The following is a 14,204-nucleotide window of genomic DNA, read 5'->3' as shown; positions in this document are numbered from 1 at the left end:
TACCTGAATCACAATGTGAATATATGAATGGCATTTTAAACTACCGTGTTTCCCCGAAAATAAGACAGTGTCTTATATTAATTTTTGCTCCCAAAGATGCGCTAGGTCTTATTTTCAGGGGATGTCTTATTTTTCCATGAAGAAGAATTCACATTTATTGTTGAACAAAAAAATGAGCATTTATTATATACTGTACATTAGTTGTCATCACAAACCAGCAGAACCAGACAAACTGTGAATCCTATCAAGAATTTCTTGTTACTACCAATAATTCCATGTACAACACTCTATGGTATGTACATTTACCGATCCTGCATGCTCTGATGTTCTGTTTGGTGGGCATGCTTCCAAACAAAAACTTTGCTAGGTCTTACTTTCGGGGGAGGCCTTATATTTAGCAATTCAGCAAAACCTCTACTAGGTCTTATTTTCTGGGCATGTCTTATTTTAGGGGAAACAAGGTAGCTTAAAAGAGGCAGTAATAAACATTTAACAACCAGTTTTGAATCTAGTTTGTTTCTCTGTGTATCTGTTACAACCCACACTGGCATTTTCTTATTGGAAGCCTATCATCTGGATTCCTGCTGGGTTTCTGATTGCTGAAGCTCCAAACCAAATACAGCAGTTTTCTCTTTTCTACCCACTCTATTGGATATGCAATCTGGCACAGTATCATTTAAATGGGAGAAAATAATGAAACATTTATATACTAAAATATTATATGTCATCCTGCTGTTTGTTTTGATCAATGACAAAGCATTTCCAAACAAAATTGCACTTGTGTAAGAAGCTAAAAAGTGTTAACGCAAATAAGATTTAAGTGTGTTTCCATATTTTAATAAAGACAAAATTCATGTTTAGGAAAATAAAAGTCAGGACTTGTCAAACAAAATATTTACTCTAAAGCATCATGCAGATGCCTAAATACCCTAAAGGCATCCCATCCCATCTGATCTTGGAAGCTCAGCAGGGTCTGTACTTGGATGGGAGACTACCAACGAATACCAGGTGCTTTAAGCTATTTTTCAGAGAAAGTAACTGGGAAAATCATCTCTGAATATTCCTGGCCTAAAAAAATTGTATGAACTCAATGAGGTTGCCATAAATCAACAGGCAATTTGAAGGCATAGGCACACACCTTTTTACGCTTGTTGCAATATTAAATTCCTCTGCCCTAAAGCTTAAAAGACAATGGGGGAATAATGATAACAAGCTTCATCGGTAATTCTTAGCCACACTCATGTTCTGCAAGATAATTTTCCATTTAATGCTACGTGCGCGTAACTGCCAACTAGACAGATGTCACCGCTTATAAAAAGTACAGAATAGAAAATGAAGAAAATCTGCAAGTGTGTCAAGAATGATCACATCTGAAGTCGGCTAATCTCTTCTATTTAAATTGCTAATGTGGATGTTAACATGCTCTTGCCCTTTCTAGCACAAGGAGCTTAGAGTGTAGTTCTCAAAACTATTTTGTGGAGTCCACGGGCTTTAGTTAAAACTCGAATTGTACGACTGAGATCCTGCATCATGAGATGTAGGTATGAGCCGGGAGCTCTGTCACTGTAGCCATGGCTTCCAATTCAAGCCCCCTGCAAACCATCCTAGAAGCTAGGCAGCCGCAAAGGAGCTTCTAGGTATAGGAAAACAGGGTGCTAAACAATGCTGCATTCAGCTTCCTCCCAACAGTGAGGCACAGTGTGAGAAGCTGCAGCAGAAACTCCCTGTGGTGCAATCATTCTTATGGAAAGTGCTTACATCTGCTCAATTTTTTATTGCCCCTGGAAGCTCTATAGTTTCTGGGGATCTTGTAGGCAAGATTCCCCTGGGTGCCTATGCAGAGGTTTTTAAATACAACTCCCAGCATCCTTCAGACAGAAGTTATGCTGGCTGAGGGATTCAGAAATGAAATGTCACCCCTTGCACTCCTTCATTTCTATCATTGCCTGTTTCCTCAAAAGCAAAATGAGTCAGTAAATGAAAAACGTCACAAATGGCATGGATTAATTGTGACAAAGGGTTGTGAGATGTTGGGTTGGAAGGTTGCCTTTGAGAGATGTAGTCCAGCACTGTTAAATCCTGACGAACCCTAATCCTAGATATGAATTATCTTACTGTGGCATAGACACCGAGAACTAGGAAGCCCTGGCCCTGGAGCGCTCTAACTGGAAGTCAGCTGTGACCAGCAATGCTGCAGAATGCAAAGAGGCACGAATGGAGGGCTTAAGGGAGAAATGTGGCTAGAGGAAGGTGCATCAAGCCAACCCGGACTGGGACTGCCTTCCATCTGGAAACCGATGTCCTCATTGCAGAAGAACATGCCGGTCAAGAAGAGGTATCCACAGCCAACTACGCATCCACTGCCAAGACACTACACTTGGGGGCCATTATCCTCAGGTTATGAGGGATTGTCTAAGGAAGGAAGGAAGGGAGGGAGGGAGGGAGGGAGTATAGGCTTGACAAAAAGTGTATTACATTATCCATTTAAGGAGTTACTCTGAAGATGATAGCAGCACTATACCTGCAGTGAAGACTTCTACCTTTTCGATTGCATTGTCCTCCCTCTGTAAGTCGTGCAAGAAGTCTCCCACAGTCATTCGCATTGGCTTGATAGTAAACTGGCAGCGTTCCTTCCTTGAGGGCAACGTAAGGGTAATCACAGGCAGTCCATATTTATAATTCATGGTCACTTATGGAGAGAGGGAGAAAAGAAAATTATGATCAAATTAATATAAATTATATATTAATTTATACGCTCTACAATATATTGACTTTACAGAGTTAGGGAGGGAGATGATGCTGAATTACATCCAGCCATAATTCATACTGGGAAATCAGAACTAGCCAGACCTGTTGGCTATCAAGTTTCAGAAAGTACAAGTCCTTGCTCCACATGTTCCAAGGTTTCCCCTGACATTAAGTCCAGTTATGTCTGACTCTGGGGTGTGGTGCTCATCTCCATTTCTAAGCCGAAGAGCCGGCATTGTCCGTAGACACCTCCAAGGTCATGTGGCCGGCATGACTGCATGGAGTGCCGTTACCTTCCCGCCGGAGTGGTACCTATTGATCTACTCACATTGGCATGTTTTCGAACTGCTATGTTGGCAGGAGCTGGAGCTAACAGCGGCCGCTCACACCGCTCCCGGGGCTTGAACCTGGGACCTTTCGGTCTCCAGCTCAGTGCTTTAACGTACTTTGCCACCGGGGCTCCTTCTATCTTCTATGCAGCTTGATACCTTGCCCTAAAGTAGTGGTTCTCAATCTGTGGGTCCCCAGGTGCTTTGGCCTACAACTCCCAGGAATCCCTGCCAGTTTACCAGCTGTTTACCAGAGAACCACTGCCCTACAGGATTTCAAACTTTTGTGGAACAGGGTGAGAGTTAAAGCTTTATGTACTTGTGACAAGAGCAGTTTTAATATAACGCCTCACTGGATCTACAAATGAATTTCCCTGTTAGGAGAACCATATCCAACAAGAAAGCTTACCATCAGATGGCACCAGTGTGCTATAAAGGGCTCTGTTTTGATGTCTTATGATTCCAGTTCCTCTCAGGCACAGCACCTGCAAACAAGATTGATTATATGTCAGGAGTTTTCAGATGAATACATTAAAGATAAAGCCTGTTTCTAGTCTGCCTTAGAGACCACTGTGTGGGTTAGAAGACCAGATCTCCACTGAAGAATTCCTATTTTAGAACAAACCCTGTTAAAACCTGGGCAATATGCAACAGGCAAAAGTGTTTATTATGTTGTGGGAAGTAGCAACAAGACAAAGATCAAAGGTTACTGAATCACTTTTATACAACAGATTGCAAAGATTTCTGAAAGTTATTCTAAAAGAAAGTGGTAACAAAGGCAAATTGTACAATGTAGTACTATAAAGTCACTGATCACAGATAAAATTGTAATTAATCTTAAACAGAAAAATATGGGATTTAAATTCCAAGGTAAATCAAGAAAATTAACAGCAGACTCCAAACACTGAGAAGTAAAATTCCGGAATTCTAAGTCAAATATTATAAAGATTCTCTAGCATGTCGCCTCCCAGGGATATAATAAGTGTTATCGTTTCCATCTAACACTAGCTGGTCTGAGGTTAATGGAACTGTGGTCCCAAACAGATCTGGAAGGTATCAGGTTCAGCAAGATTGGTTTACACATTTTAAATGATACCTGAGATTCAGGTTTTAGCCGCTGACTCTTTCAGCCTGACATCAGAAGATAGTTGAGATGATAAACAGTGAAGACTAGGTATGCCACTTAGCAGTTATGGGCAGAAAAGTGGAATTTAAATATAACTACATATATACATACAGCTTAAGGCCTTTGTAAAATCAGTCTAGGTAATGACCAGTTTGGAATGCAAAAGAGACGGCCAGATATTGAGTGCCTATTGTTGTTTAACCAGTTCTAAATTCACCAGGTTCCTCTCTTTCTCATGCTGGCAAATGCATTTTAACTAGAAGTTCAGTGTTGCGGAAACTGTGAAAGGATAAGGACAAAGATAACACATGCTTTTAGAAAGTGCTTTCAACGTCATGGGGCACCCTATGTGTTTTCAACTTGTATGGGAGCAGATTCCCTTTACCTGTCTATTCAATGAGAAGCCAAGTCCATCCTGCACTTAAAATGCAGGCCTATCATCTGAGACCACACCACTTATACCATTCCCATGGTGAATAAGATACCACCAACTGGAGAGTGGCCAGTCTTGTTTCTAACTCTGTAACTGGAGAAGTGGGCACAGAACTCCATACAACCCTTTATATTCAAAGAAGGGTGCAAATCTGGAAAGATGCATACACAGGATGTTCTTCTGTATTCTGAGGCAAGAGAGGCAGATGGGTAGACGTGGGGTGGAAGCAGGGGCCTAAAACATTGCTGCCTAAAGGCCTGCTTCCTCTCTCTGCCCCATTGGTAAAATACAGAATGACCCCTGTGTCCACAGGACTGGTAACCATGATTTCAATTACTTGTGTCCCTGCAAAAAATGGCATCTATATAGCCATTTTCTAAGTCCAATGCAATTCTATGGATTGCTTCCATCAGAGGTTGACCACAGAGTCATGCTAGATGACATAGAAATACTAGAAATGTTCTTTCTAGGCATTTTCTAGACCCCCCCCCCCCCCAGCATACTTTTATGGTATGCCTCTGTCATAATGCATTCATTCCAATAGGGTTATTATGTGTGGTGTCACATTTCTACAGTTAAGTCCAGGAATAGGCCACCTGGCAGGTACTGCATGGAGCACCTGGCAGGAATGTGGATTTGGTTATGACAATTTTAGGTTGATCTCTGTATATAGAGAAAATTTTCACAGCACAGATTTACTCGGTACCTGTGAAGTCAACATTATGTTCCTCTGACCTAGTCAGGTTTGGAAAGGTGGCACAGAAAGGGAACTGACAAGTCAATCAGCATGATGAAATGACAAGATGCCTCTCACACTTTCATACAGAAGAGAGAGGTTATAACCCATGAAAGAAATAAAAAATGAACCGACTCCCCAGTGAGCACTGTACCTGAAATGTGTGTATGAGGTGAAGAGCTAAACATGCACTTAAAATAGCACAGACCTATGAACAATATAGGGTGAGAAAACAAAAATGCAGCAAGATTGAACTGCAATTGTAAATGCACCTTCTGTCGTGGTCAGTTTATTCTTTAAAACCCCTGAATCATATTATTTCTGGAATATCCGTATGTATTCTCACTGGGGAAAAAGTAGTTTGGAGGAAAATATTTTAATAAGTTAGTTACCTGTTTGTGTAAATAACCTATCTGGAAATAAGCAACTGGGTAATAAAGCCCCAGGTTTCTAAAAAACATTTTTTCGTAATGCAAACAAAATAGAACTGAACTGTCACTTTCTTTGTGAAATCATCAAAACCAAGCAAAACAAATCAAATATATTCCTTCCTAAAAAGGAATGTTTCCATTATTTTTGCTTCCAGTCGATATCTAATTATCTGTGGTTCTGTTTACGGTATCCTGCTGTCAAGCTCTAATACAGTTTTCTTTCATTTGCTACAAATCTTTCAGCACATGTTTTGTGTGATAAATCTAATTAATATATAATTTGTAAAAGATGTCAGAAAGAGTTTCCAAGGATGATTTTTATTCTTAGCTTGCAAAACAACTAATATACATCGATGTACGTGGCACTCAATTATTCATCCTCTCAAAGTTTGATACACAGTTCTCCCAAAAAGCAATAAATGGCTTGCTGTCGATGCTAGAAATGAAACCCCAGCAAGTAGCACTCTGCTGTTCAGTCAGGCACTGTAGCAATTTATCATGACAACTGCCTAGTTAATGGGAAATGCTGCTTGATACAGAAAAGCTTGCCAGATAAATTGGGAGTGTGAAGGATCAGTGAACACCATCAATGCTTGCTTAACACAAGTCAATCTGACCAAAAGCATATTGGCTAATGCAATATGCAAACCTATGTAGTTTTTACCATACAATGTATGCTGCTAAAGTGCAGTATGTATACTTATATGTAAGTCGACAGCACTTGGGGGACAAAATTATGGATTTTTATATGACCAGGGGTTAAGTGAAGAGCCATTCCAGGGAGAGGTGAATATGCCAGTGCTCAGGGACCAGCCACTTCTGACTGCCACCATTTTCCCATCCAGGGATCCTTAAAGGCTGGAAATGGTGCCAAAGAAAGAGTAGAGGAGGTTAGTGTTTCTTTTAGGATCTTACAGGATAGACTAAGATCTTGCCTTTCACCTCTCCACTCAGAGATGGTTCCCTTTTTAGCAAGAGTTAGCGTACAGTACTTACATTGAGGCATGGATAAGTCATCCTGCTTTTTGGGTCACTTTTTTGGCTAAAATTTCAAGAAAATATAGAATATATACACTGAAGACTGAAATATGCATATATTTCCTTTATAAGCCCTTGATTTGCTCAATCCTATAACCTGATTTTTTGTTGGTCACCCTCTGGCAAATGTAAAACAAGGCATTAAGAAATGTCATATCTTCCAATAGTTCAGATTTGGCAGGAACGGTCCTGATTAATCCTCTGCATTTTAAACATCTCATTTCTCATCATTCCATTTTTCCGCTTTGTCTCCACTTATGTCTACTGCTGCGAACTGAATTCAATGTCCAAAAAATAGCCTGCACTCAACCCAGTGAAGAAAAAAGAAGAGGGGACAGAATCATGCCTTTCCCAATTGGCTCAGGCAAAAGCAAACTGCTGTAGCCGTTTCTAGCTTGTGAGTTCTCTCATTAAAAACTTTGGCTATTTTGACTACACTGATGTTGCAGTCCTGGTTTTCATCTGTGAAGTGTAGGAGGGTATTGAATTTTAGTGGAAATAAACTGCAGCTCTGGTCTGTGACTGAAATAAATGGATTCATTCTTTTAAGCTGCAGATCATACACAACAAATCATCATACCACTAATATATGAAATAAAGAAAAGAAAGGATGCTTCAAAGCAGTTGCGGAATACCCCTGAGCAAAGATAATACAAATACACTTGACTTAAAATAAAATAGGATTTTGCACTGTTCTTGTTTCTGTTATATTTTTAAGTAACTAGTAAGGAACATGAATGAATGTGTTGGATCAGGACAGACAGACGATGATTTAGTCCAGCACTCTGTTTCTACAGTGTCTGCAGGAAGTAGGGCATAAAAGCAACTGCACTTTAGCAGGATTTCTCTGTCACAGCTAATTTATTTTCCACCTAAGAATGTTATGAACACTAGAGATGAGCACTTGCATAGATAACTAACCATCCATGAAAACCAGTGAGCAGAATTAGGACAAAAATATCACTGCTTTCATGCAGCAAGTTAGAATCCATTGCCCCAATCCTGGAAATTCTCACTTGCCCCTTTCATACCCCTTGTTCCAAGGTGAAAAAGCCAATCTTGAAGTAGAAAAAGCAGAGATAGTAATGAGTGGATAGATAATCACAGTCCCTGGGACCAAATCTTTCCCTATTGGGGGCTGGTCTCAGATACAAGCCCCACCATTTGCATGCTGTTCTCCCTCTACGGGGCTTCGTCTACACCAGCCCCATACCCTAAAATGGATCAAAAGCCGAAACTTGATGTTCACATGATGTCCAAAACTTAAAGATGGGAAAACCAGGGTCAACCAAATCCCACATTAATGTTGGATAATGTATTGGAATTTCACTAAAACTTGGGAGCTGCCCTGCATTATGGACCGAGTGTGGATAGCAAACCAGTTCCAAAGCAAACCTTCTCTGATGCTCACACAGACTGGCACTAGTGCAGGGAAAGGGGGGATGGATGGGGTACATGTCACCCAATTGCAGCGATGTAAACAGGAATTGTAAGGACGAGTCTAGTCGCTAGTGGGACTGAGCCAGCTTTGGCATCGGGATGGACACAAAGAGTGTAGCCGCTTCTGGGGCCAATGCAACATATTGTCATTCTGAACTGGACACATTTTATGTGATATGCGTAGATAAGCTTCTAGATCAGTGGTTCTCAACCTGTAGGTCCCCAGATGTTTTGGCCTTCAGCTCCCAGAAATCCTAACAGCTGGTAAACTGGCTGTGATTTCTGGGAGTTGTAGGACAAAACACCTGGGGACCCACAGGTTGAGAACCACTGCCCTAGATGGTCTCCAGGATGAGATGATGAGGTGGTGCAGCAGGTTAAACTGCTGAGCTGCTGAACTTGCTGACTGAAAGATTGGTGGTTCAAATCCGGGGAGTTGTGTGTGAGCTCCCACTGTTAGCCCCAGCTTCTGCCAACCTAGCAGTTTGAAAACATGAAAATGTGAGTAGATCAATAGATACTGCTTCGGCAGAAAGGTAACAGCACTCCATGCAGTCATGCCGGCCATAAGACCTTGGAGTAGTCTATGGACAACGCCGGTTCTTCAGTTTAGAAATGGAGATGAGCAACAACCCCCGGAGTCAGACATGAGTAGACATAATGTCAGGGGAAAACTTTTACCTTTACCCTTGGATCTGGCTCTTTTCAATTCTCCACAGATTTAGGAGAGGGAAGAGGCTGCATTGAGTATTTGTAGTAAGCAGAAAACTCCAAATCACTTTTTCCCCCCTTTTTATCCACTTTTTCTACTTGGAGGGCTGTTTGTGAACGAGAAGGCAATACTTTTAGCTACAAAATCCCACTGAAGTGGTGGCGGAGAACATCAAAACCTTGTGTTTGCAATGCATGGGGGAACAGCGAAGCAAGTAATACAAAAAAGCAACTGGCTTTCTCCGTTGCCTGCTCTTCATTCTAAAATGTCTCCCCAAGCCATCAATTTAGAGATTTGGTGAGAAACCTAATACTGCAGCTGGGTCTAGTGCTACGTATCATTTTAGTTTATCCCTTGCTGCAGCAAATCTCATTCTAAGTTATTATTAATACGACACTTTTATGTCTACTGTAGAGGAAATTAATGAAAGCGTTATCGCTTAATTAAATTTTACTGCTTCTGACCTACCCTCAATATTGAAAACTGAGTACTTTTCTTGAATCAAATGGGTAGTCTTACAATACATTTACAATACAGGATTTCTTCCAGTAGTGGAAAAAAAACCCCCAAAAAACAAGCAGCACAGAAAAGACAAAACCAGCTAAGGACAGGTACACAAACATTCAAGATTTCTAATAATGCTGTTGGTAACCTTAAAATAACCTTGGCACCAATGCTTGGTGCTGTAAATGGTTTGGTTATTGCTTTCTGTTGTGATTTACATAGCACTGTCTCGTTTAAGAGTAGAGGTTATAGGGGATGCAATATCCTCCCTTGTCTTCAAGAAAGGGTATCTGAACAGGTCAAAACACCTTGCTATAAAAACTGTCAACTGTTGGAAGAGTTTTTAATCCTCCTACTCAGAGGTTCCCAAATTTATTTCACCTAGCACCAAAAAAAATACTCAGCGCCTCCCTGGAAATCTACCTTCTTTAAGTGAACAAACAGAAAGATGCAGTGACAAATTTGCATAATTTCTATATTTCTTCCTGCATCCTTCAACATGGTAGGGAAAGGTATTGTAAATAAGACGCTTGAAACTATACATTATTTATTAAAATCAACCATAGTAACATGGTTGACTTTAAACACAGAGCCTAAAGATAACAAAGGATAATATTAAAATAAACATTTCAAATAACTTTTAAAAATAATTCTAAATGAGAAAGGTGAACCTAGTGCACTGGTATTAATTTATTAATGTTCAGCGCTATTTTTGTCAACAGCATAAATTATATTTTAAAATACTTCCCCTATTTTTTTGTGTCAGGAGCAATTTGAAAAACTGCAAGTCGTTTCTAGTGTGAGAGAATTGGCTATCTGCAAGGATGTTGCCCAGGGATGCCCAGATGTTTGATGTTTTACCATCCTGTGGGAGGCTTCTCTCATGTCTCTGCATGGGGAGCTGGAGCTACCGGAGGATGCTCACCTGCTCTCTCCGGATTCAGTCCGCCGACTTGTAGGTCAGCAGTCCAATATTTGTAGTCCCCAATTCAGACTCTGAAATAAGGGACAGCTGAAATAAGGGATGACAGTGGTTCCTTACTAGAATGTTTGGGCATATATCAAGCTTATATGTATGACTGTGGAAACAGAAATCAAAATATTTATGTATTGGAGTCACTGCCAAAGACTTTGAACTGACTCCCTGTTCCCTGAAACAATGATTCATCAACTCAAAGCCCTCTGGGGAACAAATCATATGTATTCTAGCTCTGCGTCTCAGAAGCTGCAAAAGATCAATTGAGTTTGGAGAATCACTGAAAGCGCATAACATATGTGTAGGACACACCAAGAGAGCCCAAGTTGCCCAAAGGCATTGTTTAAACAAGTGCTCGATGCTATCTGCATTGCAAAACAGATGTCTTTTAGATCTGATTTATGCATATAGCTCACAAACAGAAAACCCTGCTTCCATGTATAAGTCTTACTTTTTAGATACAGGTTTCAATCTTGCACCATTGTAGATTTCTTTGGACATTACCAAAGAGCAACAATGAATTATTTGTGGACACGCTAATTTTGGTTTACAAAACAAACTCCTCAAAGAAGGGAATACAATTAATTAGGACAGAGATGGGAGACCATTGTTCATTCATGAGAAAATGTATTTTTGGAAATATGATCAGTTTATTTTAATGTATACGAGAAGTCTATGCTCATATTTTATGTACTCCCCCATTCCTCATTTCTTTCTTTGAAATCATACTTGGAATGCTAATTGGGAATTATAAGCCACAAACATGTGAAGAGCCAAGATTAGTTGCACTGGAACATTAAGAAGGAGAAATCTTAGGCCACACCCAGTCATATTAGAAAAGTAAAATGCAAATATAGCCATGTGGCAAATTGCAGCACATTGTAATGCAGGTAGCATATTTTTTAGCTCCTGTAGGAATTTTGGTAATGTTCAAGTGATTATGTTTCTAGACTAGACATATGGAAGAACTCACAATATTTAGTTAATTAACCATACACCTGGATACCTTTGTTTGTATATTGTAGATAAAAATGCTATATGCAATATGAGAATATAATATTGTTTCTTCTCTTCCCTTCCTGAAAAGCCGTATTCTCAAAACCTTCACACAGCTGGTTTTAACAGGTTAAAATACTACCCAAATTAGAGTGCTGAGTGTCAAGGTTTCTACAATAAGTGGTAATCAGAATTAATTTCACACCACTTAGAAAATGCATTTCAAGGAACGAATGGCATGATTCAAGAGTAAAAGACTTCAGATGTTGACAGCAGGAACAAAGGCAGCCCATCTTCATCAAATGTGCAAAAGAATGTGGTAAGAAACCATAATGTTTTTTAGCTGCATCTTCCGGGATCACAGGTTTCCCATACAAAATGTTAGCCGTCAACATATTTATTTTCCTGTACAGTTTTATGACAACTACAAATGAAATTGTTGCAATTCAAGGCTGGTTTTATGAGCTTATATTTCAAAGCTTGTGTCCAAGTTGCATGAGGCCACAAAATAAGGAAAGGAAGATGAGAAAGCATTTATCCTTACAGTTTCAGAACTATTTAAACTTTACATGATAGCACTTAATTAGGATTTAATTTATCCTGCTTTTACTGACCAATAGTCCTTCTGTTTCTCAGCAGTTCTTTGGTCTGATTTACAACCCAAGGGAGTATGGTTTTTCTTAAAAGTAGTTTTGGCAATGAAGTCCAGACTTGTTAATTAATCCTGACTGTGAATTAATTTCAAATTAATTACTTATTAAAAAGTTCTGAAAGTGCAGTTGCATCTCATCTAACAATACAGTTGGTTCTGGATATTTGTGGATTTAACTTCGGTGGATTTGATTATTTGTCCATGATCTATAATCTAGATCAGTGGTTCCCAACCTTTGGGCTTCCAGGTGTTTTAGACTTCAGCTCCCACAGTTCCTAACAGCTGGCAAGCTGGCTGGGATTTTTGGGAGTTGAAGTCCAAAACACCTGGAGGCCCAAAGGTTGGGAACCACTGATCTAGACCATGAGTGCTTTTACCTTGTTAAACTAAAGCAGGTTGACACCACTACAACTCTCATGAGATCATGGGAGTTGTAGGTTTACAATATCTTCAGGCTTCTCTATCAAAACTGTTGTTGCCTCACCAAACCTCAATTCCCAGGATTTCGAAGCACTGAACTACGGCAGTTAAAGTGATATTAACTGTATTAATTTGACAGTGCAGATGTGGCCCATATTTCCCAAAAGATATTTTCTTGAAATATATATGGATGAGCAAATGTTTTTCATCCTTTCCTAATCAATGCTTGTATCCCCTTCTTCACTACAGAGCTTAGGTTTTTTTTTTTTTTAAAAAAATGTGGTTTCCCCACCCACCCCCGCCCCACTTTTGTAGGAGTTCTGTACCCCCAACCCCAGCAGCAGCAGTGGAGGAATTATTGCATACAGAGTAAACCATTGAAAATGTACTATTACCCATTTCCAAAATTAAATATCTTATTTTGTCAGCTGTAGTTTTCCATCCTAATAGCTTCACCAGGTCAAGATCATCCCAAATCCTGAGGTTTCCAGGCCAGAATCAGAGACCTAGGGACAGCCCCTGGTGATGTAATTGTTATGCATTAAATATGATCCATAGTTGTTCACAATTTGTCAAACAAACATGCACACCAACCATATTTTCCTGTTGAACTTAAAACATTTCTAATTCCAAGAAAAACATCTATTTAAGAATTGTTATGTGCTTCAACACAATTCTATGTTCAGCTTCCGATAGTAGTTGGCCATAGAGTCATGCTGGAGGACCTAGACATTTCTAGAGAGATGTTTTCTCAGGTAAAAAAAAAACCCCAACAACTTCTTTATTCATGATTTTTCACTGTCTTGTGGATCCTGTGCCCCTAACACCAGCGACTATGGAGGGCTGGCTGTATTCTTGTAATTCCAAAAATGGAAAACATGTGTAACTTTCAACTGAGTTTTAAATGCCTTTTTCTGTGTGTAGGTTTTATTTGTTTTATTTACATCCCAAAGTGAATAGGATCCCCATCTCTGTCACCTACATTCCTCAGTATCTTTTGTGTGTTATAAAGCTTCCTAGCAGGCCATCAAAGACCTTTACTCACCAATTACTAACTTAGATTTCAATGTGCAACTTAAACAAAAACAAAAAAGTATTCTGGTATGGTTCACTGAAAAGATTAAACATGGTTTAATTGACTGTAAAGAATCCACAGAATCAGAACTATTTTTAGTACAAAATACAAGCAAAGGCAGAAATTAAGCAAACCAAGATACAAGCCATCTTTCATCAGATCTACCTATTTATCGGTAACAAAACCATTTGTATTGAAATCTCAAAAGATGCCATGCCAAAAAAGGCTGCTCATATTTGCATCAGAGAGCTTTCTACAAACCCATTATTCTCAGCTCCAAGTTCAAAAAAACAAGAAAATCAGCACGTATGGTTCAAATCAGGACAATTGATTTTTGTAAAGGAATCAATTTTAATAATTTAGGCCATGATTCATAATGTGATAAGTAAACATGGGCATGGCTCCATAAGGACTACTTGTAGAAGGGTGTTATCTTGTGCCCATGCAATAGGATCTTTATATTCAAGCTACGGTTTTCTTATATATTGCCTACTTTTTAAAAAGCAGATTGGCATATACAAAATATTTGTACAATGGATATCAGACTAACTTTTCATTTCTAAACTGCCATATAATGCAATTCCTTAT

The 14,204-nt window shown here is 39.5% G+C and overlaps 1 protein-coding gene across 2 annotated transcripts in view; it reads right to left on the bottom strand.

The window, feature by feature from the left end:
• The window catches only part of mcub (mitochondrial calcium uniporter dominant negative subunit beta), a 90,473-nt gene that overhangs the window by 8,428 nt on the left and 67,841 nt on the right, over positions 1-14,204 (bottom strand). For both annotated transcript variants that reach the window (XM_003221793.4, XM_062983009.1), the window contains 2 exons: positions 3,487-3,562; positions 2,522-2,689 (listed from right to left, as the gene is read on the bottom strand). In XM_003221793.4, the coding sequence (XP_003221841.3) occupies positions 2,522-2,689; positions 3,487-3,562 (244 nt within the window). The remainder of the gene's footprint in view (positions 1-2,521; positions 2,690-3,486; positions 3,563-14,204) is intronic.

This window comes from Anolis carolinensis, chromosome 5 (assembly GCF_035594765.1).
Source record: "Anolis carolinensis isolate JA03-04 chromosome 5, rAnoCar3.1.pri, whole genome shotgun sequence".
Classification (NCBI taxonomy): Eukaryota; Metazoa; Chordata; class Lepidosauria; order Squamata; family Dactyloidae; genus Anolis; species Anolis carolinensis.
The sequence above is the reverse complement of the archived record's forward strand: the minus strand, read 5'-3'. Positions and strand labels throughout refer to the sequence as shown.